Consider the following 27,907-nt stretch of genomic DNA (forward strand, 5'->3'; position numbering starts at 1 on the left):
TCTTTCGCTTGTGGTGCTTTAGCTGTGGGGGTCCCAAACATTACTCCTTTCCCCCCACCTGGTAGGTTTGAATGTTGATCAAATTGAAGAGATCATTTCTTAAAGGCCTGAAGTGATCCTGGAAAGTTTTGATCACAAAGAGGAATGATCGTGCACTGAGGATGGACTGGAGTGATCCTTCCCATACTGCTGCTGGCTGTTTGCTCTCTGGCCATCCTTAATCAACCACAGCTGACACTAGGGCATCATGTACATAAGGAGAGCTTTGCATGATCAGAGGAAATCAAGGACCAGGCCTGAGAGTTAACATTCAATTGTGTGGTCATAGCAACAGGCTGGCTTCAGATTTGAGATCTTCCTGCCTCAGTCTCCTGAGTACTGGGGTTTTAGGTGGTGTCCATCATGTCCTGAGATCAGTGGCAGTGATGAACGTCAGTCTCCCCTCACATGAACTTTCTCATCTTCCCTCTTCATTTCAGTGTCTTGCTTTATTGATCCGCGTGTATATTTTATGCACCTTTTTAGAAACACTGTGCTGGGGTATGCTTTTCCAGTTATGGAAAAACGCTCCGTTTGTCCAAATCAAATAGACATAGGAAGATTATGTTTTGGTTTATCTTGCCAACAGTCCTCTTGTCTTTTGGCTTCAGATCTCTCCGGGCTCACAAGACTGTGCCTGCATTGGCTCTTGGACACATGTCCTTCCATCTTTACTTTTCTTCAGTGCCACCTAAATGACTGCCACGCAGGCATCTTTCATTCATCAAACTCAGACACATCCTGTGATGTCAGAACTAGTCAAGTTTCTGCTCTATCCGGGGACTTTCCTTCCACCTGGAGGACCGGAGTCTAACACCTTACTTTATCCCGAAGCTCATCTTTTCATTTCCCGATGCCTGGTTCTTCTTGGCAGCACCCCAGCTCTCAAGCTTCAAGTCCCTTCCCTGGCTTCCAAACCTGTCTCCTTTACCCTTCCTTCCATTTCTTTGATGCTTCCTGGTCTTAAGATTGCTCTCACGCCTCGGCTTCCATTTTCTGCAGTGACAGTTTCTATTATTTGTAGCTTCCGATACACATTTGAATTCTGCTCCTTGGTCTTGAGCGTTTTGCATGCGCCCTGTGTCTCTGTGGGAAAGTACAAGGGCTTGCCTTCACTCCAGACTCTTCTCTGTCATACCATCCCAGAATAACGGCCACGGCCACGTTCAACTCCAGAGATCCGGGCAACGTCTCCGAGGCTGCCAGTGTGAGCCCAGTGGGCCCTCTCTTCAGGGCACACTCCGTACCCACAGTGCTCATTTCCCCAAGCTCCAGTCTATGGTTCGAGTTTCACCAGGCAGAGACCAAAGCTGCCCTACTCAAGGAGGCTTGGCTGCCATGACTTCAGATTCCTTTTTCTCCCTGGATATGGGTTACTCCATCGTCTTCCAGGCTGGACCTGGGCACTCTTAAATGTGAAGAAACACTTGATTTCATGTGACTACCAGCCAGAGACAGCTCTTCCTGTTAGAAGTTTGGGTTCTGCCTCACCTTGGTAGTTTCACTCCGCTCAGAGGTCAGAGAGCAGACAGGATGAGCACAAGGCTCCACACAGGAGGCTCTGCCCGCCAGAGTAAGCTTTGCCAGCCACTCTCCTGAGCCTGCCATTGCTCCTGCTGCAGGAGCGGAGTCCCTGTGGCATGCCCTCTGCCTTTTGTTTTCCCACCATCACCTTCCTCACATGTCCCAATGCTAAGCCCACTAAGAAGAAGTTGTTCTAGGGTTCTTGTGCACGATGACTCACAGTCAAAGCAGGGTTCAGAGGTGACACAGGCTCAAAGGCATCTTACACGGCGAGTCGCTTCTTGTCCTTAAGCCTTGATGCTATTGCAAGTTCTCATTTCAAACCTTCTTACTAAATGGAAGCTGGGCACAATATGAAGCCAGCATGTTGAATCCAGCCACTGTATTGATTTACAAATCATGGATGTTTCTCCAAGGACTTGGGAGAGGAGCTGAGCTCTCCTCCCAGTGCTTACTGAGGAGTCCCATTTCTCCCATGGTGAAAAAAAAATACCAGTCTCTCACACCTCATCTGGAAGATTACCCACCAGGTGGCCACATGCCCCATGAGACCCTAATGACCATGACTACACACAGCGGATCCAACCAGAATCAAAACAACATGCTGGAGAGACGCAGACCCACAAATAGTGCCCTCACCATTCCTAATGCGTGGATGCTATCACATCAAAAAGAGAGGGAGCCCCAGAAGAGGCTTCTTCATCCTACACAGCCACTGAGATGTGAGCACCCCAGAATACATAGGGTGTAAAAGGACACATAACCTTCCCCACAGAGACTCCCTAGTATTCCAGTAGCTTTTTCTCTCTACTCCTCTCTTTCTCACGCCAGTAACCTATAAGGTCAGCTGAGGGAACCCTCTCGTCTTCTCCAGACAAGAAAACCAAGGCTTAGGAAGACCAACTGTCACAGGACATCTGGCCAGAGGCACAGAAGCATCAGTTCCCCAGGCTGTAGATAACTGGGTCTGACCTAGAATGCTCATTCGGTACCATGGATCAGTCTTACAATAGGGCTGCTCTCTCAACATATGCCTAATGCTCCAGTGCAGGGTACGAGGCAATTATTGGGACTTGGTGGTGGCAGGTCTACAGTGTCACCTTGTGCTGGTGCTGGTAATATGGCAGATGTTGTCCTAGGACCTGAGGCACCTGCTGAATGTCTGGCTGAACAGAGAGTTGGCCTTTAAAGTGATGTGACAGAAACACAATCTCATTTCTAAAGATGTGTCATAAGAGTTTTATGTCAATCTAGAGTTATCTGAAAGGAGGGATTCTCAGTTGATAAAATGACTCCATGAAATCAGGCTATATGACATTTTATTAATTAGTGGTTGATGGGGCAAGGGCCCAGCCCATTGTGGATGGTGCTGCCCCTGGGAAGGTGGTCCTGGCTTCTGTAAGAAAGCAGGCTGAGCAAGCTAAGTAAGCAGCAGCCCTCCACGGGCTCTGCATCAGATCCAGGTTCCTTCTCTGTTTGTGTTCCTGTGCTGACTTCTTTTGATGATATGTTGGCTATCATTGGTTGTCAACTTGATTATATCTGAAATGAACTACAATCTAGAAACGGACTGTGATTAGGATTTGACCCTGGATGCCACATATCTCTAATCCAGATATTGAGACAGGAAGACACACTTTTATTCTGGACCACACCTTCTGCTAGAAGCGTATACAAGGGCAGTGAAAAAGGAAAGTTTTTTTGTTTTTTGTTTTTTTTTGTTTTTTGTTTTTGTTTTTGTTTTTGTTTTTTGCTTGCTTGTCCCTGCCTTGCTGTCACATCCATTCCTTCACTGGCATTGGAGCCCACTTCTTAGGGAGTCCAGCATATAGAGAAGACCAGCTGAGACTCCTAGCCCTGTGGGACTGAGAAGCTACTAGAGCCTTAGACTTCCTTCTCACAGCTGACCATTGTTAGATTAGTTGGACTTTAGCCTGTAAGTCATTCCAATAAATTATCTCCCTCTCTCTCTCTCCCTCTCTCTCTGTGTATGTGTGGAGAGAGAGAGAGAGAGAGAGAGAGAGAGAGAGAGAGAGAGAGAGAGAAAAGAAGAAGAAGAAGAAGAAGAGGAGGAGGAGGAGGAGGAGGAGGAGAGGAGAGGAGAGGAGAGAGAGAACCATTCTATTAGTACTGTGGCTCTACAAAACACTAATACAGGTAATGAACAGAGACATGGATGTGTAAGACAACGCCTTGCTCCTCATCTCGATTTATGGTCCTGGTGTTTTGTCACAGCAATAGAAACCTAACTTAGACAAACACCTATGCTGAAGGCTCATATTTATTACCTCTGTAGCACACAGAGGCTACTGCAAAGGGTCTGCCACCAGCAAAGCCACTTCTGCTCGCTCAGCCCAGAGTAGGCTAAGGACAGTGAGGCAAACCTGTACCTCCTAACAATGAGGACCCACCCAGGGAGCCTGGAGCCTGGGAGTAAGGGATAGCTTAATTCAGGGATAGAGCTCATGAAGGTATTAAGAGACATGGCCCCAACAGCTTCCATGATGAACACACAGATGCTAACTTATCTTCCGGATTTAGACTCAATATTCTGCCATTTCTGATGTAGCTGAGACGTGCATTTACTTCTGTCCTTAATTAAAACAATGCCATTTCTACCTGAGAGCATCTAAGGCCAAATTAAAATAACACAGAGAAACATGTTGGAACATTCTGTCAGCATTACCTGTTGGGGACTCATGCCTAGCCTAGGAGGTGGCAGTGGCCTGGGGTGCACATCTTAGGGTGGTCACCTGGGTATCAACTTCACTCTGTTCAGGGCAGCTTGAATGACCTATTAGAGTTGGCCATTCTGGGTTCTACTTAAGAGAAGAAGACTTTCAGGTCTTCTCACAGGTCTCTAACGCAACTTTCTGGAACATTCCATGGCCTGCTTTCCAGGAGCAGGTTTTCTCAAGTCTAGTGGGTATCTAAAGCATGGGAGATGGTTTCTCAGGACATGGAGGCCCATGAAGACCACATTCACGTGCTTTACCTTTTTCATGGTTAGAATGCTGAAAGGTCAAGGCTTGAGGGGAACTGCCTCGGCACGAACAAGACCTCACTTCTGGTGGTAGCTCCTTTCCTAGCTTCCATGACTGGAGGACATGTTGTCTAGTCAGGAGGTCCCGTGCTTCTCTCATCTGTGTCTATGTGGCATAAGTACCGCAGCATGGGGAACCAGCACCATCTCAGGTATGTTCCAAGCAGTGCAGTATGCACGGACACCATCAAGTGTATTCACCAAGTGCCAATGACTGACGCCTCCAGAGAGCTGCGAGGGTTTCAACGCCTCCTTAACATAGGGGGCCATGTACTGAATCAGTCCTACACCCTTAGCCTCCAACAAACAACCAATGTGCCTGAGAGCTGAGGAAAAGGAGAGGCAGGAAGGCAGGGTTGGGGAGACAGGAAGAGGCTGAGCATGGGGCCCAGTTTCACAGGGGTAGGAACTAGACGTCCCTGCTCTTTGGTAATACAGAGAAGGTAAACAGAGCCTGACCTCTCATCTTCAACCTCACTGGGACCCTCAGTCATCCTGGTGCCACCTCCAGGCATGCTCAGTGTTGGCCCAGTCCGGTCGCCTCCCCTCTGTGGCAGTGGGCTCACCCCACACCCACCTGTCTTGTATGACAGGCTTTGTCTCCCCCTCCCCCATTGAGACAATTTCCCTTCGTTCCAACCATTTGCCATTTATGTATTTAAAACAATTCAAAGAACAGCTGCTTTAAGGAAAATTGAGATGAATGCAGACCAATTACAGAAAAAGAGGGACCAGCAGTAATGCCTCTCCTTCTGAAAAATGCCGACAGAAATAATGTAGCTCGGACAAAGCCATCTTTTGTGTGTGTGTGTTTGTTATTTCTGGGCTCATATGTGCCAAGAGCATGAAGAATGTCTCTGCTTACAATACTACTTGATGCAGCACTGCCATATACATTTTTGTTTACGCACGGAATCTATTAACATGTCCAGCTATTACCATGGTGATGAACAGGGTGACTCAAGGGAGCCCAGAATGGGCTGCTCACAGATCCAAGTAATGACTCTGGTCTTCCATCACTTGGGCCGAACAGAGACGGGTTAGGGTGCAGGCATCGGGCTCCTGCGGACTGAGCCTGCACTGCCCGCCTCAGTGCTCACACCACTTTTTAATCCAGTCTGCTTTGTCCTTGTGAGGACGTCACGTCCAAGAAAGCATCTAAATCGATCCGAGGTGCAGGGCTGCTGGGCGAGAGGCCATCTCTGCTTCAGGGTCGCAGGCAGGATTTTCTCCTCGTCCTCCTCCTGTTCCTGATCGGTGACGTTCGTTTTTTTTGGCAGTCTGCCTGCTGGAAGTATTTCATCTTGCATGGTGGTTCTCTTCTGCCCTGGTGTGCCTGCTTCTTCCTCTGTCCACATCCCTGCTGGGTCTGATTCTTCTTGTCCACTGTTAAGATGTCATGGGCATCCTCTGATCACAGTGGGGGTGAGGGTGGGGGCAGCAGCCCCTGAGCTTTGGCCTAGGTTCCTCCCTGGCAGTGCGTTCCATGGTAGATGAAAAAGTTGATCTGCATACTAAGGGTTGGTTTCCTGGGTCCTCACAGTCCTGGGGCCTGGCATCAGTATTAGGAGAGTGTTGGGAGTCAAGCAGGCTTGAGAAAGAAAGGTTGTTAATTCAGTATATGTAGATCAGCTGTGTGGCAGGAGACTCATTGACTCCCTCCCAATGTGGGATTCAAAAGGAGAATCTCCACAGGAACGCCCCATTAAAGGTAACCCATCATGAAGACCCACTCCTCTTACCCAACTGAAATGCAGTGAGGTCACTTGGGTGCCACCTGGAGCCACTATCGAAGTCAGGCTGTCACGGGGAGGCATGTCCCTTGAGATGACATCACATGCTACCTCCTTTCCAGCTGTGTCCCCTTTGTGTCCTGAAGAAGGCTTCTAAGTCCTCAGCCTTACCTTCCTGGCCTCACAGATTCTACCAACCCTTTGGGTGAAGGAAGTCTCTCAAATGCCCATTTTCCCAGGCAGAGATCATGTCAGGGAGGGTCCTGCTTGCTCCTTTGATCACTGCTAAACACGTCACATATATGTCTCCCACTACAGCCTTTCTACCAAAGTGGTATCTCAAGACCAGGTGCCAGCTGGGATTCCCCAGGTGGGAATCAGGGTCAGCTCATGGACATCTGGTATGAGAGCCCACTTTGGTTTGGCATGCTTCTAGAATCTAAGACGCAAATGTCATCGTGAGAAGCATAGCGTCGGTTGGAACAGGTAGTGTGTGTGTGTGTGTGTGTGTGTGTGTGTGTGTGTGTGTGTGTGTGTGTGAGATGAGGGGCACACAAGCTTGTGCTCCCCAGTCTCATCTGTGTACAAATAACTGAATTAATTCTCTGGGAGAATGAAGGACATTAAGTCAAGAAAAGATGTGACACACTGCATGCTATGTTCCTCCAATCTGGGAGTTTCAGGCCTAGTGAGCTACCTGCCCACACAGGTAGGGTGTAAGCTTCAGATGCTCCCAACATCAGACAGAGGGAAGAGAACCATATGGGGACAATGGCACTTCCAACAATCAGCAAGCCATCAGCCTTAGAAAATTCCGCTGCATTCCCAATGACCTCACCAGGTTCAAAGGAGCCTGGCAGGTCTTTACTATGAGGAGTAAAACAGCCATAGGCTCCCGGAGGGAGTACGCACAAGGCAGATGCAGGGTGACTAGGGCTCCCCAGGGTAACTAAACTGCATCCCCTTGCTGCTCACATGTGTCCAGCCACTTGGCAGACAAGGATCTCCTTGCCAAGACACGTCTTGCCTTCCTTTCATACAAAGCGAGGTGTCTACACAGGCTGGCCTTGTCCTCAAGGAGCCCTGGGCTCTGACAGCAGCTGCTATGGGGCTCGCTAACTGCTGTGTGGGGCCAGACAGTGATCACAAGTGTCCCCAGGAGCAGCCAGGCCGCGATCCACATCACATCCATCCTGGTAATTCCCTATGTCACTTCTTGCTCACCGAGTTCGTGTGCAGTATATATACTGCAGCCCTTCCGGGTCACCTTTTCTGATCAAGGTGGCTGCATTGACCCTACTGCGGCTGTGTAGATGAACTGTCTACCACTCAGGTGGGCACTAGTATGGCTGTTGTGTACTGCCCAGTCCTCTTTGCTGGAGCCTCAGTCACTCTTGGAGATGCCCTTCCTGGCTGCCTGTGAAATCAGCTGTCTTGGGTGCTGGGTGAGGGGCTATGTCCTCCGTGGATACTCTTCCCTGGCCTCTCCTTGGCTGATTCAGCTCAGCCCTCACCCCTTCAAAGCCATGCTGAATGCACACAGAGGCTTCTCACTGAGAGCGACTGGACCTCTCTAGATGGTGAGCAAGGCTCAGCACACAGATGTGGGACAAACTCAGGCTGAAGCAGCTGGATTGCTCCCATCCCCGGGGATTCATTTTCCCATTTTCTTCTTCTAGGTTCCAAACCTTTGGAATTGATCCAGATTCCTACTCCAAGTGTAACCCAGGGGCCTGTTCATAGCTCCTGCCTCTGGAGACCTCTTCATCTCTAGCTCCACAAGGGCAGGGGTGCAGAGCCAAAGGTGGGAGCTCTGGGAGCAAGACCTGTTCTCCCTCCACACTGATAGACCATTCCAGCAACTGGGAAACTACAGATCAGGAGTCACATCTGGTCTCCAGTACCTGAGGCCTGCAACACCTGGGCTAAAGACACTTGAATGCCAGTCTCTGAGCAATTCCTCAAGCAGCATTTCATTTTGTGGTCTGAGTGTGTTTGTGTGTGTGTGTGTGTGTGTGTGTGTGTGTGTGTGTGTGTGTGTGTGTCTGTGTGTGTCTGTCTTAGGGTTTCAATTGCTGTGATAAACACCATGACCTAAAGCAACTTGGAAAGGGAGGGCCTTATTTCATCCTATACTTCAGGTAACAATCTATCATAGATGAAAATCAGACCAGGAACTCAAGGCAGGAAGCCAGAGGCAAGAGCTAATGCAGAGGTCATGGCAGGAGGGGGGAAGGGGAAAGAGGGGTAACTACCACTGCCTCGTTCCCCATGATTTGCTCAGCCTGCTTTCTTACAGCACTCGAGACCATCTTACTAAGGGTGGCACCACCCACAGTGGGCTGGACCCTTCCAAATCAATTGCTAACTAAGAAAAAATGCACTACAAACGTACGAAGGCATTCTCCCAGCTCAGAGTACCTTTTAGACCCAAATAACTCTAAGTCGTGTCAAGACAGGACAGGGTGGGGCTGATTTTGTCCTGAAGTTTAGATAGTTTCCCCCACCTCCCAGGGTCTCATATTTCACTCTGGGAGCTGCAGGATGAGATTCTCCATTCACTCATCCTTGGGCTTCGGTGGGTGGTCTCACATGGGAAAACCACAGCTTCCAGTACTACAGATTTTGTATGTGTGTGTACAGAAATGGGCATTTGCGGGAGAGAGGGGTTGCCCTTCTCGGGTACCATTTACCTTGTTTTTTTTTTTTTTAATTTAATTTAATTTAATTTAATTTTATTTTATTTTGTTTTTTGTTTTTTGAGACAAAGTCTCTCCCTGGGTCCTAGGACTTGCTGATCAGGCTAATCTAGCTGGCCATGGAACCATGATACCATCTCTGGCCCCACTCCTCATGGGTTGGAAATTACAAATGAGCGCCACCCTATCCAGTCTTGGATGTGGGTGGCTGGGGTAGAACTCAGATCCTTGTGCTTCTGTGGCAAGTGCTCTGCCAGCTGTGCCATCTCTTGGGTCTGAGCCTTCCTGGGGCTTCAGCCACCAACAGTCACTTCCCAGACATTTGCTCCTATCTCCTCTGTGGCTGTCTTTGTGCTTCCAGCGATAGACTATGCCTATTCTTCACACCCTTGTCTCCTCACAGGGGTCTCCAGAGGGCTGAAGAACAGCATAGGAGACTGGTCATTTTTAGCTGGGGCCTGAGGACTAGGATTTGGTAAGTTTCCTCAAAGGCCACCTTGAGATTTGCTGCTTTAACATGGGGGCGCCGAGAGTTGCTCCATTCTTCTGGATGACTCATGACCAGGTTCTTCTGGTGGGAACCTAAGCATACCTGTGTGTTGGCACTCAGCCAGCCCTGGTCAGGGCCTCATGTTGATTCCTGGGAGGAACCCAGTTCAGTTTTCTATGATTTTTTTTTTTAAAGTATGGCCACACACAACCTTCACAATCCCGTGATAAAGACCTCAAGATTCTAGCTCAATATATACAGAGGCTCCTGAAGTCAAGCCCTTCCTCACTTCCAAGTCCGAGGGAAGCTGAAGGGCAGAGTCCTGAGTGGAGTGAGTAGAGCCCACTGAACAGCTGGCGCTGCACCAGAAGGGGCCAGGGCCCTCCCTGCTCCAGGCCAGCTCTCCTGAAGGAGGCTTGCCATGGACAGATGCTAGGCACTGCAGAAGATGCTGCCAGGATGTTCCGTAAGCCGACCATCTGCATTTGTGTTCTTCCGTGATAAGACTGCTCTCAGGGCTCTTGACCTCCAGATGACCCCAGTGGGCTACAGGGACAGGCTGTCCAGCCCTAGTCAGCAGCAGCTGAGGGGAACTGCTTGGAAGGACCCTACATCTGCCTGTAAGAGGGGCCGCAAAAGACTGGGCGCAGAGGTCGGATGGCCACACCCACATGTGATCCTGCAGCTGTCAGCTGGGCATATTTGAGTCTATGTTCTCTGGGGTATACACATCTATGTAGTGCTAGCTCTTGATAGAGACTCCTAGGAAACCCTCCCCAAGCCTCCTCAAGCCCCCACAACTGTGTGTTTCCACATACAGAACCAAAACATGGTGCTTAATAGCTAGTTGGAAGAATGGATTCCAATCCAGCTGGCTTATTCTGATTTAGGGAACAGTATAGCTCACCGTGGAGCATCTTGCAATTCATAAACATTACATAAATGCAGAGTAAACATTGATTAGAAAATCGGGCAAGCCACTAACATGTGCAGTGCTCAGTGCAGCCGTAGCCAGCAAACATCTGCACAGGGACCCATTCCTGCACAGCCACGAGGGACCAGAATCCCCACCTGGGATGCTCCAGGCCTTTTCATTTGGGTCCCCTGTAAGTCCTGGTGCCAGAGCTAGTGGAAAATGGGAGCCCAGGAGCTACAGAAGAGGAAGGGAATCCCGCCCTTTGAAATGATGCTTCAAGGATGGGTACAGGAAAGAATGTTCCTTTTACACCCAAGGAGCACCTTCATTCACTAGTCACCTGGCTCAGTGCAGAATGATGCTCTCAAGGCCAAGTGTAAGGGAAAACTCCCGAGCAACACTTAACAAAGCTAGGCCAGGGCCTTGTTTGTCTCCTGAGTCCCCCAGGGCCATGGACTTCCCACTTTCCACCACGACACTCACATCTCGGCGCAGCACTACTGTGCTTGTGTCCGTTGTGAGTGGCATTCGTCCCAGTGACCCAAGAGGCACTCTACTATTTTTATGACCTGTCTTCCTCCTTTTTACTTGCTGATCACGAGCCAGTGAATTAATTTCATGACCCGCTAATGGGGTGGTGACCCTCCAACTCGTGAGAAGCAGTGATTACGGAAATGCGAACATCAGCATGTGACTGGGGTCTGCACTGGCCTAATCAATGGATCCATTTATCACACATACTTAGGAGGCCCCTGTGAGGGGGCAGGTTACTGGATTACCCAGGCCCAGGGATCATCCACGGAGCAGCCTTCACTCTGGTGACACTCAGAGAAATATAATCAGCAGGCTTGCATAGCAACAGTTGGCGAAGCAGAGGCGCAGGGTGTGGAGGGGTCTTGGATAGAGGAATGTCCCATATGGAATAAACAACACTGGAAAGGTATTAGCAGCCACTACATGGACACCAGGCCTCTTAAAGGTAATGGGTAACAAGACCGTCACCTCAGAAAAACAACTTATGGTGGCATGTGAAGTGTGGTATTAATTTACTCTATAAAAGGCCATGATGTGATCGCACAATGGGAACTTCAAATTGTGATTGTTAAAGATCTTGCTGGAGAACATTTTAGATACCTTAAAAATATGTCACCTCAGGCCAGAGGTCCCAGTAGGAATTGAACCTCATCTTTCTAGACTCAGGGACACAGGGCAGACTAGACTACAGAGGTGTCTAACTCCCTTCTTGCCTCTGAAGGGCTCAGAGGTCCCTCATAACCCACGCAGACACACTGTCCTTACTTGCCCATCCTTCCAAATGTGACCCCAGGAAGTGGGGGGACACACCAAGCCTAGGGTTACCTCTAGTCCCAAGAAGGACACACACAGGACATGAGTTAAGAACCTCTGGCCTTCTCAGGATTCTGCCCTGAATCACAAAGGGCCATGGATATGTCTCCTTTTTTGACACTAGTTTTCACCACAGTATCCTTTATCCAGGTGGCTGAATAGCCTCAGGTGTGGTTGAGGAGGCTTGGCCTTGATCAGAAAGCCACTATGTGGCATTGGGGCATGCCTTCAGCAGCACTCTGTGTGGATTTGGCTGATGGCTCATCACTGTCTGTGATCTCTCCTCAAACCCATCTGTGGCCCCCTCCCACGGAGGTCCCGAGAGCTCAGGCATCTGAGCTGCACAACTGGCATCTGATGTCTACACAGGGCAGGGGCACACATAGAGTATCCTATACCTGTGGCTCCTCCCAACTGCCCATGCATCTCTCCATGCTCCACAGAGTCTAAGGCTCTTTGAAGTGTGCTTGCTTCTATGCCCATTTAGGAGGTTCCCCAAACTGACCCGGAACAGGTCTCTACTTTTACATTGTTCTCAAAGGAGCCAGTGCTAAATGAATTGCCACGAGCCCAAATGATGAGGGTGTGGCTTACCTACCTTGCCCAAAGACCCATTGCCTCTTAGTTGCGTATCACAGAGAATAATTACCTGTGGTGTCTAGGCAGTGTGTGGTGCCATTACCTCAGAAATTTCAAATAATGGGCAACAGCAGCAGCAACAAATTATCAAAGAACACCTTAGAGTCCCCCCACTCTACCACCTGAAGGCAGAGCAGCTCTGGAGACCAAATTGTCTGTGGCCTCCCGAAAGAGCTCAGTGTGTCCTGCCCAGTGGGATGAGGAGGGTGAGGTTATTGGGAGCTCTTGGCCTCTGTTAGCAGCCACTACACCATATCTGGGGCGGTGGCAGAACCATGTGTAACCCCATCCCTAGGCCTGAACCTTGTTGGTCCCCTTGGCCTCGGGGAGGGGGTTACAGATGCTTGCAGTCAAGTTTGGAGGTACCTGATGTACCCCCACATCTTCCTTATAAAATCAAACAGCTTTGGTGGCAGCAATATGCTTTGTACCAGCTTCACTTCCCAGCTGACCACCCCAGCCAACCAATCCTGTGGTTCAGACCCTGAGTGCCAAAACCAACTGATTCGGAACAGGATCTTTGGGACTTAGCACCAGAGAGTAAGGAGGAGCTGTGACAGGGATGGGGACAAAAGTCGTCACATGTCTCTCGATCCATCCCATTCCATCGTGTCTGTTCACATCTCCCCATCGCGCCCACAAGAAAGGAAAGAGGGCCACATACCGTGGTGGTCTTTATCCGCCCTCCTGGCTGTGTGCAAGTCCAGCCTGACCGGTTGATTAACAAATCGCAGCCTTCCCCCTCCAGGCAGGGGAGCATGTCACACCACTGCTTTGTCTTGATAATTCGAGCTGTGGAAGAGAGGAGAGAGCTGGTCAGTGTGCCACTCCCAAACTGCAGGCCACACTGAGTGGAGTGCCAGCATGTTTAAGCTGGGCTGGGTACCCAGGCATAGCAGCGGGAAGCCATGGAAGCAGGCACCTTGCCTTTCAGAGGCATTCCCCATGGAGGCTGGCCATATACTGCCTCTCCTGGGTGTTCCACCATCGGTCCCCACCTGTAAGTGGTCACTGGGAATGTTAGAACATTTTTATAATAACATCATTCCCCTTTCCCAAGAGGCAAAAACCTCACTTTCTGCTTTGTCAGAAATGGATAGATCTACAGGTGACTGTCCACAGGACGGTTGGGGTAAGACCAGGAGTGTCAGGAGTGAGGCCTGGAAGGAAGTTAGCAATTCTATCTACAGACACCAGCCAGACTTAAGGCTCCGAGACTGGCAGGCTCTAGTCTCTGTCTTGACGCCTGGAGGCTGCAGGGTAGGGGTCTAGTGGAGACCCAGCAGTAGCAGAGCAAGGTCATCAAAACATACTGATAAAACCCACCCTTCTCCTTCCTTGCAAACCCACCCAGGTTTGGTGGTCGGGCCTTACCAACAGGAAGGCTCTGTGAGAAACCCATGAGGAGGGAGTCTGTAATGGTGCTAGTTTTCATATTGCCAGAATCTTCCATGACCTCCTCACCCTGCTAACCTCCTCCCTAAGGCAATCCTTACTACTGCACTCAAGCGATTCATAAACAAAGCTTGTGGTTCAGGTGGAAGCTAAGTCTTTGAGAGGGTCGCTCATGCTCAAAGTGACGGAACTTATGATCACCTAGGAGACAGCAGGGCACAACCATGGGTGCTTGTGAGGGCTTTTCCAGAGACAACTGGGCAAAGGGGGGCAACCTACCCTGTTGATGGGCACTACAGTCCATGGGCTGGGTCCCTGGGCAGAGCAAAGAACAAGGAGAAAGCCAGCCCACTATGGGTGTTTCCTGTCTGCCTGTAGGTGGCTCAGGAAGTGATAAGCTTTCCCATGCTACCCACACCTGCCCCATGAGGTTCTGTCCAAGGGCATGGAGCCAAGCAAGCATGGACTGAGGCCCCTACACCCGAGAGTTGTAATAACCCTGTATCCTGTTTCCTCCAGATATTTCATCACAGCAAGGAGGGAGTAATAGACACAGGTGGCCCATCTCGACTCTAATACCTTTGAGCACTGTTTGAAGACCCAGTTATGCAGGATTCTACATCCAACTTCAGCCCCAACATCTGAGACTGGAAAACACTTAGAATCGTTCATGAAAAAAGAAACGAAAAAGGACCACAGAGCATTTGGGGTTCAGACAAAGAGTAAGGTTATACCGGTTACATCCCTGTTACGAGACCTCCATGTCTGACACACCTCTCCCCACGCGGGAAGGGCCTCGCAGGGACCCCTCACTGCTAACCCATTAAGAGCCCGCTGCCTCAAGTGAGGGCTTGATTTCATTTTCTTTGGACATCAGGGACCCGTGTGTTGAGAACCATCAAATTTTCCATTTGGGTTCCTCCTTCCGAAAGCAGCACCACACTGATTGGTCCCATGGCCCAGCAGGTGCAAAGAGCTAGTGGCTGAGCTGCAGGATTGACTGGACTCTGTCAGGGAGGAGTAGGTCATTCTTTGTCACCTTCACAAGACCCAGAAACAGAGACCTTTCCATCCCAGGCAAGAGGGGACTACATCCCCCACCCACCCCAGCTCCATCACTGATCCCACACACAATCTCTATAACTCTTAGGTTTCTGTCCTTCTCCTAGGCGTCCTTTTCCATTTCACTTAAAAAAAATTTTTTTTTTGGAAGCACAGGACTCTAGATTTGTTGTAAATTAAAGGTAGGATTCCACAGGATGTGTGCATTACAATTTCTCACAGTAAGGTGTGGTAGCTGACATATAAACAACTCTGCAAACACATATGAGCTTGGGTGGAGTATGCTTAGACACAGTCCTTCAGCTGGGAAGTCAGTGGGCTTCACTACCATCAGATGGTATATGCCATGACCTGGCATAAGAAGGGCACAACTGGCAGTGCTCTGCTCCCTGATCCTTGATACCTTGATTAAGCAATCCCATAATTACCCTTTACATAGACCCAGAGAACTGCCTCTAGAGGCAGGGACTGCCCTGACAAACTTGGACAACATGTGGCAAAGACACAGGATAGGCCTCACACAGTAAAAGCTGTGCCCTGGGGTTGGGTCTCACGAGCCTGGGATTGTATGGAAGACATGGAGGTAGGCATCCAAGGGTAGATAGGCAGCCACTGCTTGGTAGGCATGACACACCAGGAGGGGCTCCATGATTAAGCGAATGGAGCATAGCAGACAGGAGTCTTGGAACTGACTAGATATGCCTGTCACAGGCAGAGCAGAGAACACTGTGGAATGTGTGGCCTGCCTCATCCCATCCCAGCATCTTTTTATCCAGTTGCCAGCAAGGTAGACTGCCTACTAGCCAGGATCCTAGGTCAGCTTTTTTTTCATGCTACCATTAGAGTCACAATATACATTTGTGTGCTGAAGCCTCCGACTCTTGTATTTAGAGACAGGGCCATAGGGAAGTAATTCAGTTCAATGAGGTCCCAACAATGGGTTCTTGGCCTGGCAGGATCAGTGGCCTTATACGAGACGCCCAAAGCACCTCCTGTCTCTCTGCAACCCATCACCTGTGAGGGCACAGCAAGAAGGCAAGACATTTGCAAGCCAGAAACTTTGGCCTTGAACTTCCGGTCCCCAGAACTGATGTCAAGCCACTAAACAGCCTGCCTGTGGCATTATGCTATGGAAGCCTGGAGTGATGGAGTGAGGACCGTCCCATGCTGAAGGCAGTCGTGGAGTCCCTGTGAAGACGAGACAGTGAAGGCAGCTGCTCCCTCAAGGGTCTGGGAGAAAAACCATCTGGCTTCCTGGAAATAGCTTCAAGAACAGTGGCTGTCCCAGCTGTAGCCTCCCCAGGCCATGGGTACCCCCAGTCTGGAGACATTCCAAAGAGGCAGGCGTTAGGCTCAAGCCAGTCTCCTGGGCTCCCACTAATCACAGCACAGGTGGCTGGTGGGCAAGAAAAGTTGGCTTATGTCACACATCTGTCCCTGGGTGTTCATTATTTGTGCAAAGTCACCAGCAGCTGCTTCTCCCAGCCCTGATGTGTCATTTTTGGTGAAAGCAAAAGATGGTATGAAACCCGTCTCAGCTGCCAACAAATATAAGCCTGGAAACATCATCAGTTGCCTCAGGATCCACACCCACGCCCCAGGCCCCAAACTCCTGTGTGCAGTGCTTGAGAACTCTCTTAACAAGTTGAACACACACACACATGTGTGCGCATGCACACACGCGCACGTGCACGCACACTCCTCCCCCATCTCCCTCCAGCCACTGACGGATGCAAGGAATGTGTTCAAGCACTACAAGAAATTGCCCTGTATGCACAAACCTGTCCCCCATGAGCCACTGAGAGAAGGTTTGCCGGCCATTGAGCCACAGGCTCCCATTCACTGCCTAACAAGCCAAGAACAGGACTGGCTAAGCCTACAGCTAGAGGGGCCTGAGGTAGCTCATTACGGACTCGATAGGGTAGGGTGGCAGCACCAAGAGCCAGTCCCAGCCTGCCTGTTTGCAGGACACACTGATAATGGATGGGCTTTGGAAGCTGAGACGGGTTGGTGGGCTAAATGTAGCTGGGCCTGAGTTCGGATCTCATCCTATCTTGTATCAAGGCCACTTTTCCTACAACACTCAAGGGGCCCCTGAGCCTCCTCCACCCATTAACACTCTGGTGAGTAGTGGGAAGGGGGATAAAGCACGCAGCCTGCTGACACCGGGGACTACCGACACTCAATGAGATGACATACACAGATGTGCACACGGCCAGGAAGGGAGTTCCTAATGGCCACATGACAAGCTCCTGTCCAGGCCACATTCATACATACCCTCACGAATATACATGTGTGCAGACATGGGTATGTATATAGCATACATGAACACAAGCTCATGGTACATACCTCATACAGTGCTAGCACAGCAGCATGTAACATAAAGCAACCTATGTGGATATACATGCTAGCAGAGCACACGTTCATACATGTACACACTCATGTGCATAAACCTAGGACACCCATCCACATGTACCTACACCACATACATACTCACACACTGCACACACATGTATAAATTCTCACACATAACACAAATACACATGTACATAATGACATACATATTCACATAGATACATATATAACACAAACACATACATGTACACACACCGCATTACACATGTGCATATATATCACAAGTGCATCAGGTACACATATATACTTACAATGCACTCCCTGCACATACATAAACACACAAACTGATATATTCACCATGCATATCACACATGCACATACCACTATACATGTATACTGTACATACACGCACAGAGAGGGCATATGTGTCACATATGCATACACTCAGACATACGTATGCACTCTATGCATACTCATGTATGTGCATACCTACACATGTGCATGCAAGGACACCGCATGCACAGCCAGGCAGTGCTGCGGGCTGGTCAATAGTAGCGCATACACAAGCAGAGCCTGGGCATGCACAGGGACCAGGCCTCTGAGGACACTGGAACAGTGCTGAGCACACAGGTCCTTTTGTTTGCCTGCAGGAGCTCAGTTCACCCAGTCCTGCCCACTTCCTGCTGGAGGAGGTGGGAGACACAGTGCCAGGCCAGCACTGGGCTACCGCGTCCTAGGGACAAAGGGGCCTTTCATGCCTCCACGTCACAACTTCATCTCACCCAGGCCATGGGCTGAGGACAGTGATCTCAGCACAGGGGAAGGATGCCCTAGGAGCTGAGGCATGCTCCTGAGGAGCATGAGGGAAGCGGGGCCAGTGACGTGGGCTTGGGCAGACAGCTGCCACAGCCTACAACATATGATGACCGCCAGAGTTCCTTGGCCTGTGATAGTCAGGAGATGGGGTCTCATGCATCCCAGGTTCCTGGAAAAAAGTGGATACTCTGGACAGATAGAGGGCAAGCATGCGAGTTCCAGCCTGGGAGAGAGAAGAAAATTCCAGAGCCTGAGCCTTCCACATGGCTAAAGAGTGGGCCTTAGAGACGCTGCCACACCAACTCTACGTACATGCTTCCCCAAAGGTAGCATGGTGGCCTGCAAGTCTCTCTCCATAGTTGTCTGTACCACACACAAATACATGTGCATAGACAGCACACCCATCCACACTCACACACACTTGACAGCATTCACATGCACATACTGTAGGGCTACACACACCTACATGAAAAAAAAAATCCTGTTCACATACATGCCACAAATATCCACCTCACATACAAGCAAACAAACAGCAGGCCCACTCACATGCACATATCAAGCCGAGGACAAAAACTCCTATCCATTCCTTCACGGTTCCACATGGACCTACACGAGTGTCCATAGCATGCATCCTTGATGCTACGCTGCTCAACTGATGTGACAGCCCCATACTGCCAGGGTCTCAGGCAGTGTCCTGAAGACAGAGGGGCAGCTTGCTCCCCCTCACCAAGCCTCTCTTGTGGACATATTCACTTGTGTGGGACAGAACCTTGTCCTAGATGTCCCAAGGTCCAGTATGAAACAACAGCTGGAACCCAGACCCTGTTCTGACAAGGTGAGGATCCAGTACGCTGTAGGCAGAATGCAGAGAACTCTGCAAGGGGACAGGGGCCTGAGGCCTTTTGTGACTAGGAATGGGCCACAGGTTGTGAAGGCTCCTGGGCCATTTGCCACTGCCGAGGAACCTTACGTGGAATTGAAAGAAGCTGTTTGGTTGGCATCAGTTCAGATAAAGGGTAAGAGTTTGAACAAAGGACTGCAAGCTCTGGGATAGAAACAGATTGGAGGGGAATGAAGGTTTTCCACAAGGGTAGTACAAGGAGAAAGAGGGCGTTGTGGGCTAGAGGGCTCTGGCTCTCCAGTGACTATGGAAAGGCTAGGGGGCCCTTAGAGGGACAGACCTTTTTGTCTGTCCAAATCTGGACCTTTTTTTGGCTGGTTTGTCATACACTGCCATGTTATTTCCAGCAGTGGCAGCCACTCCCCTTAATTCACTCTGCTATAAAATAATTTTAAACTCTGTTTGCTAAAATTAACCAAAAGCCATCAAATATCACTCACTTCCCTGGCAGAATCCTCTCTTGTGCCAGGTCAGGTACACTTTGGATGCTCCTGGGGGCGGTGTGTGTGTGTGTGTGTGTGTGTGTGTGTGTGTGTGTGTGTGTGTGTGTGTGTGTGTGTGTAGCTGGCAAGCCCATTCCCGTGACCAGTGAGGGCATTGCACAACTTGTCTAAACAGAAGAGCCTGTGGTGTGCTTGGGGAGATCATGTCATAAGTAGGCCCTGCTTTGTGCACTTCAGACAAGGCTTAGCCAGCGTGATACAGCCCCAGGCCTGCACTTACTCCTCAAGGGCATGACATGTCACCCCCATGAGCAACCCTTGGCCACTGCCCATTGTTATATTCCTGAACCTATTTCCAAGGGACAGGGACAGAGAGGGGGGTGAGGGTGAGGGAGGGAGGGAGAGAGAACCTTCCAGGGCCTACTGGAAACAGCCCTCATGGAGAGGCAAAGCCCCACACTGCCACACCTGGGGTCACGAATGTTCTGTGCACTTCCTCTACATTTGGGTCTTGGGGATGATCCCTTGGTCCTGGCTGTTTTCATCATGGGCAGATAAGGAGGCCACAGGAGTGGTGGGATTTCTCCCAGGTCTCCTTTGCCAGAAAACGCAGGCCAGGGTTTGGGAGATATTAGCTCTCTCTCACCTGTCTTTTTTTTGGGGGCGTGGCTTATCAACAGGGATCCAGCACTAGAATATATACAGTGCTTCCCGTGTGGTCTGGAGGGGGTACAATTCAGCTCTGTGGTGGCTGATCATGACTGTCTCCTTGATGGAATTCAGAATTACCATGGAGGCAAGCCTGTGGGAATGTCTGTGAGGGGTTATCTAGACTGCATTAAGTGAGGTAGGAAGATCCGCTCTGGAAAGAAAACAAGCTCAGTAGCAACACTCGTTGCTGCTCACGGGCTTTGGGTACAATGAGGCCAGCTGCCTCAACACTCCTGCCACCATGCTCTCCTGGCCATGGTGGGTTGCACCCCAAAATGAGGCCTTTCTCCCTCAGCTTGCCTCCTGTCAGGAATTCATTTACGGCAAGAAGCAAAGCAACTAACACAAGCCCCCCTGTGCTACACTCAGGCCGTGCCCTCGTGAGCACCCGTGCATTCCACAAGAAGGGCCGTGGGGCCTGGCTCTAGGGAAGGCTGTTGGCAGCCTGCAGCGGCAACACCTAGCACCCTGCGCCGCTGGCTCACTGCCTCCCGGCTCCCTGCCTTGCAGCAGTTCATTGGCGCTAAGCACAGCAGTAAATAAGCGATGAAGATTCTGTTGCTGGGCCCTGCAGTAATTGGATTACTCCCATTTAAAGCAGCGCCCTGTCAGGCTGCAAGGCAGAGAGCTGTTGGCATGGGAAGGAGACAGCTTTAAACGAGTTATCAAGAACCTGCTATTAAACATGCCTTCTGGGATGGCTCTGGGTTAAATGGAAGGTGTGATCACAACAAACAAAGCCACTGTTATTAGCGCAGTTCAGGCAGCTGCCCTTACGTATGTGTGAGCCGGCATCCCCTGAATGAACACAGAAGCCATTTGAGCACCAGCAGGTAGTTGTTCCACCCAGGAGTCTACTCCCTTAGCCGCGGCTCTGGGAAACACCTGCCCTGTAAAATTAATGCTGCAAATTTCAGTTTTATTGGTTTCGCTGTTTTGTTTGTGTTTAATTGTAAAATGGGCTTTGGTTTATTCTTGCTCTACAGTCTGGGAGGGCTTAGCTTGGCTTGAGCTCATATTCCCACAACATTATAATAAAAATGATGCCGCTCCACAGCAGCTGTGGGGGAGCCTCCCTTCCAAGGGCGCTCTATATTGTTCGTGTCTGAGGAATGCTCCTGCTTGCCCATTTCTAGGCCACAGAAATCTGGTCAGTGGAGCAGGAGGCACAGCTGAGGTGGGACTTGTCCAGAGGAGCCCTAGGGCCAAAAGGGTCTCTTGGCAAGTAGGGACACAGCTCTACCATGTACTGGCCTTCAGGAGCCCAGATAAGGAGCAGATCAGCTTAGACGGGAGCTGGGGAGGTTACTAGCACTGCACTCAGAAAGCTCTGGGGAGGCATGCCTCCAGTTTGGGTAGAGACAGCCACTGCTCAACTCCTGTAATTGTGGCCTCATCCTGCATGGATTCTAGCACAGACACGGAAGGGGTGAAGGTGCTGGACCCAGCAATGAGGTGTTGGATAGAACCAAGGACCTATTTTGTGTCCCATGGTCAGTGGTCCATGCTGGACCCTACGGATTCTGACAGCTGTGTGGCTGTTTTAAGGCCTCTGGAGTAGCTGGGCATCCCGTGGCTTGCAGCCTCATGTGGGAATCAGATGCTGGTTCCAGGTAATCAAGGCAGAGAACTTGATTGAGCAGTGATTTTACTCTGCTCCCAGCTGGGCCTGGTCAGCTGTCTCTCCGTTTTCCAACCAGGAAGAGATCTGCTCAAGGGTGCCACATGGAGCTTGGAGTCATGCCAGCACATATTACTGAGGCCTCAAAGCCTAGGAGTCAAGCTGCACAGTCTCCTCTGTTGCAGGAGGCACTGACCCCACAGCTACCTTGCTGATACCATCACAATCATCATCTAACACCACTGCCACTGCCACCACCATTATCACTTCTGTCACTACCACCATTTTTACCATCAACATCCCCCAATAGCACGATTCTCAGAATCATCACTGTCACTACGACCATTTTTATCATCAGCATCCCCCAATAACATTATTCTCAGAATCATCACTATCATTACCACCACCACCACCACCACCATCATCATCATCACTATCACCATCATGTCCAGCGCCACCACCAATACCAGCATCATCACCATTTTTATCATGATGGGCTGCATCATCACCATAATTATCACCGCCACTATGGTCATCGCCATCACCTTCATCCTAATTCCCATCACCACCATGACCACCACCACTACCTCTCCAGCATCAACCATGCTCACTATCAGAATTACCACCATCCCCATCACCACCATGGCCATCACCAGCATCAGCATCACTTTCATTACTGAAGACAGAGCTAGGGGTTAGAGAAGTGCAATGTGAGGTCTGCGGTCTCCTGGAGGCTAGCGCTTCCTGTTCTTACTCTAGAACTTTTATTTATTTATTTATTTTGTTCTGCTGTGCTGGTAGCACCAAGCTGGGCTCTGCAGGACAGCTCTGTACACAAGCACCCTATGCCCCATACTGTAGAGGGTTTAGACTCAGAGATGGAGGACTGGGTTCCAACACTCAGGTACTCTGTACCAGCTACCTGGATTCTAGAGGCTGTAAGGTCTCTCTTAGGTCCATGCTTTGTGGTTGGTTTAGCCCTGACCTGCAGTAGAACTATACCATCTACCCAATTTAATCTGGGAGACCCATCAGGCCCAACAGCTAAGTTCACTACAATACTTGGGCCAGATCATACAGGTATCCCAGGAAGTTTCCTAATGAGGTAGGAGACCTGGGAGTGGTAGAGGTGGTGGGAGGTGAGCAAGTGGATGGGAAGAGGAGGAGGAGGAAGAGGAGGAAAAGGAAGGAAAGAACCCAGAGCTGCCTGGTTTCATCGGCCATGCTGTGCTCAGTACTGACTTCCAGTGCTACCTTTACCTCTTCTCTGGGCCATGTCTGCCTCCTATCTTTCCATGCCAGGAAGACCCTGTGAGGCTCCTCTCTAAGGACCATGCAAAGCCTGAAGCCTGGCACCTAGAATTTGACACAGTTCAGAAATGATGGTGCCAGAGACCTGGGCTGACCACAGGTCATGGGCATGAAGGCAAGAGCATGCCTGAGATGCTCAGCCAGCCATGTGCTGCTGCTGCTGCTGCTGCTGCTTCTCTCTGTGCTTTGTCACCTTGCTTCTTCAGGGACCACAAGGAAGCCACACAGCCATCTCACCAGTAGGGGTTATCCAAGCCTTCCAGAATCCTCTGTGCTCCTCTACCGGCCCTGACCTGAGGTAGGTTCTCTTCTGATGCACCCACAGTTCTAGCAGCTTCCTCTACCACAGTGGCCAAGAGAAGGCGTTGTGATCATATGTGGTGCTCATGTATGGTTCCCTCTCCTCTTATACAGGCCCAAGTTTTTCGCTTAACCCTTACCCTTACCAGGGACCCTCAGTGAGGGTGGGCTGACACCAAAGCACAGACATTGAAGACATGAATGAACACGTGTCTCCACTGTCTGGAGACACTGAAGCGTCATTCTTCCAGGTCCACAGGAACCTCTCTCTCTCTGACAGGGAAACTCAGACTGCCGGGCTTCACAAACTGGAGGATCCAGCCATATCTCCCTGGTAGGCCTTGGAGGCCCAGCAGTCCTTTAGTTAGATTTCTCCACATTCTCTAGCACTTGTCTCCTGCTTCCAGCTTCGCCACTGGTCTCCTTGGTTACCCCAAATGGCTTTACACAGAGAAAATACTGACTCAGCACCACCAACCACAGGTGCTGCCAAGCTTACTGGAGCCTCTGCAGATGTTCTGGATGTACCTGGCTGAGCTTAGAAGCCATCAGTGTCTTCCTATAATGTTAGATGCTCAGGGCTGAAATACTCATTGGGAAGGCAAGGCAGGGCCACAGCTTTGCACCCAGAATCTGTGCCTATTGGACAGAGTGGGGCAGAGTCAGTGATTCAGGCTGTCTCGACCACAGGACTTGGGGCATACCCAGCACAGGAGCATGCAGGTCTGTCCTCAGGATTGTTCTGAGCACACCAGCCCTGGTATGTATACTGTACTACATATAGGGCCCACAAACAGAATTCACAGGGCAGTGGAGGCTCCTGGGCTGCCCCTAGCCGGTCAGGAATGCTTCTAGAAAGAGGTGAGCCTTGAAGGGTGAGATAGCCACATTGAGTGTGTAGATTGGGCACTTTGGGCTGATGGGAGTGATGCAGGAAGTCACAGAGGCCTGTGCTAACAGGTGGGCCCATTAAGTGTCACTGTATGCCTAGAGTATGTGGCCAGTCTCTTGTTACGGTAGCAATAAGAGGTAGACCCAGGTTTGCTGGCCTAGGAGCTGTGAGCCACAGATCTCTATCTGCCCCATGACAATCTGAGAGGAAGGTGGCACCAATCAAAGCGGGGCCTTAGTGGGCCTCAATATAGTGTTGCTTGGTCAAAGAGCTCTCATGCAGGGAGAAAGGAGGATTGGAGTGACAGCATGGGCCTCTGTCACCAGCCTCGGTGTAGAACCAGAGATGTGCAGGGAAGGCACTGCCTGACATTAGAAGGACATCACACCCAGGCAGGCCACATCACAACCTGATCGACAACTGTATCCTGTCTCATGGCAGCACATCTACAAGGTCCCCTTTCTGCTTAAATCCAAGACACTGCTTCCCATAGGAGGAGAATTCTCCCTTCAGCTCTGCCACCGAGGAGAGTATAAAAGTGTGGTGGGAGGAACATGAACCGTCCTTTAGAGCAGGTTGTGGGATGAATGTCCTACATGCAAATCCTGGTGGCAGTCATGGGGCAGGTGCCAGATGGGTCCAGCCCTGCTGCAGGAATACAGAAGGTCTGCGGGAGAGCGAGGGAACGAACTAACCAGAGGATGGTGGCTTTCCTTAGCACTCCATTGTAAATCTTTTCATCACGTGGGGAATAACTATCTGTAAGACCCGGGTTGCATGTTGAAATGACAAGTTCCTTCCCACAACTTTTAGACAACATAATTTAGTGAGAACTGCCTCGACAATGATTTTTGTCTTTAAATAGTTGCAGTAGAATGGATTAATTTTCAAGATGGCTCTCTGATTACAGAGATTCATTAGCTGCCTGGAGCTGTCCCCCAGCCCTCAAGAATAGGGAGCCCCATTTTATGATTAGCACGTCATGCCACGCCAGTGCAAAACACTCCAGATTCGGGTAATCAAATTAGATTGAGAGAGGAGGGAGAAAGCACAGCCCGCAGTTGTCATGGGGTGCCTATTTCATTATTTCATTAGGATCAAGACAGGTAAGAGGGGAAAAAAAACTACTCAAATCATTCTGTATGGGCAAACTCCACTGAATTGACAGAGGCTGTTTAAAAGAGAAGACAGGCGAGACAGCAGGCTTTAATTTCCACGTGTGGAATGGAAGCATTTCCTTTCTGTTTCCAGGCCTGAGGTAGCCTGCTAGGGCAGCCGACCCTGGGACTATGAGGGATCTGGGAACTGGTTATATGGGAAAGCCACTTGTCCCTGAACTCAGAGGGGGACGTTCCTTCACTTCGGGAGCTAAACGGGACAGTAGAGCAGTCCCTGTAGAACTGGTGTGGGTCCAGAGAGGCCTACAGGTGAATGACACTTCTTCTGATGAGACACTGCCCATGGCAAATGGGCATTGAGGATAATAACGCTGACAGCCTACTTGGGGAGCCCTCACTAGGCCTGAGACACCTCAAGACTCAGAGGAAACATCTCTGGTGGGTCCCTTGATTATTTATTTTCATAATCTGTCTACCTGTTCATCCATCTACACATCTACCATTCTAATTGTCCACCCATCTGCCCATCTGTTTATCTATCTATCTATCTATCTATCTATCTATCTATTCATCCATCCATCTATTTATTTATTATTAGCATGAACCATTCATCCCACCATCATCATTCATCCATTTACACACCCATCGCCTTTCTACTTACTATCCACTCATTCCCCATCATCTGCCTATAACTGATCTGATCATTCATTATGCATCTCTCCATCTTCTATCCACCATCCATCCATTCATTATCCATCATTCAAAAACCCATTTATCTACCAACCAGTTTCTTCTATCCACCTACATCTTTCACTATTTACATATCATCAATTCATCTCCTATCATCCACATCATCTATCTATCTATCTATCTATCTATCTATCTATCTATCTATCTATCTATCATCTATCTGTCTATATATCATCAATCATCCATCCATCCATCCATCATCCATCTATCATCCACCCACCCATGAATCTATCCATCCATCATCCATCCATCCATCCATCCATCCATCCATCCAATCATCCTTCCACTCACCTACCCACACAAGCATTCAAATGCCCAGGCACTAACTAGTGTGCTACGATTTGAGTGAAGCCATCAGTCCCTGGGTAGAAAGTCCTCTACGCCTGCCTCCTTGATCTTTGAGACCTAGCCCCCAGCCTATGAGGGATGAAGCATTCTTGCCCATGGAGACACTGGCATATGGTCCTGTTAGTAAACTATTTGGACCTGACTTCCTTCTCTCAGAGATCAGAGACTCTGAGTAGACTTAGACACTACCCTGCCAGCTGGGGAGGGGCCTTGTGTCCTACATCTAGAGACCTGCCTCATCTCCTAAACTCTCATAAACTTTGCAAGGGGGCAGAAGACAGAAGGCACTGGGCTTCTTTTGACCCCATCTGACCTCTGCACACATGGCTTATGAGCAGCACTGAAACTTCCCTGGAGGCCACAAGGAAAGTTGGAAACAACAAGACAGAGATGGCAGGAGGTAGCGTTTCCACTGCAGCTGGGGACCATGGCATGCACACAGCGGGAAGCAGGCTCTTCTCTCCTCCTGGAGGACTTGCATCACCACTCTGTCCTAACTGCCGAGGCACCTGCCTGTCATATAGCCACAACACTAGTTATAGCAAAACTCACCCTGGCCCTGAGTCTTGCTTGTCTCCTCTTGGGCCAGGAGGGTCTCGCTCCTACTGTTCTGCATTATGAGTGGGATGCTGCCCTGCTTCTGGACCCCAGTGACACTTACATGAGCCTCCAAGAAGGAGCTGACAGAAGCCTTCCTCACCAGTCTTTCAGAGGCATCATGAAAAGAGCTCTCAGCTCTTTTGAGCTCTGCCTGTCTCCATGACCCTCTCTCCCAGTGTCTACTCCCAAATAATGTAGGTCTGTCCTCCGGGTCACTGTACTTTTTCTTCAGTGGACAAGAAAGGCCCAGAGAAGAACCGAAATGTCTGGCTCTGAGATATGAAAAGAACAGGTTGGGAATTCAAGATCACTCCAAAGGAATGTTAAGATGTACGACCTGGCTGTTTGGTAATGGCTTGGCCAGGAAACCACCCAGTTTCTGGCATGGACATCTGTAACAGGGGGCAGAGAGAGGCATGGGGGGTGGCAGAGGTTTGGGCACCTAGTTGAGGCTTTCCTCTCATGTAAAGTCACTTCAGCAAACTGGAGCCTGTGTCCTCATTTAGAAACAAGATATCGAACAGCATCTATCTATAGATAGCAATAGAGTATGAAGAATACTGCTTCTGTGAGCAGGGTTACTATTGTAGCTGGCAGGGCTGTGGCATATGCCTTCTCTCAGGAACCCCTCCCTTAAAACACGAGGGATCCTTGTAGGTTTCTAGGACCCTCTGGATCCTTCTATTTCCCCATTCTCCCATGCTTTTGTCACCTAGAGTCCCAATAGGATGTCCTCCCCTCTGTCCCACTTTCCTGTTAAGTGAAGACTTTCATGGGACATTTCCCTTGGGCTAGTGTCCAGATATAAGTGAGTATATGCCATTTGACTCTTTCTGCTTCTGGGATAACTCACT

General features: G+C 49.9%; 1 protein-coding gene across 2 annotated transcripts in view; it reads right to left on the bottom strand.

Moving 5' to 3' along the window:
• Positions 1-27,907, bottom strand: part of TAFA5 (TAFA chemokine like family member 5) — a 199,751-nt gene that overhangs the window by 16,980 nt on the left and 154,864 nt on the right. For both annotated transcript variants that reach the window (XM_084803224.1, XM_084803225.1), the window contains exon 3: positions 13,095-13,222. In XM_084803224.1, coding sequence (XP_084659350.1) covers positions 13,095-13,222 — 128 coding nt within the window. The remainder of the gene's footprint in view (positions 1-13,094; positions 13,223-27,907) is intronic.

Source organism: Acomys minous (assembly GCF_964271855.1).
Source record: "Acomys minous genome assembly, chromosome: 12".
NCBI lineage: Eukaryota > Metazoa > Chordata > Mammalia > Rodentia > Muridae > Acomys > Acomys minous.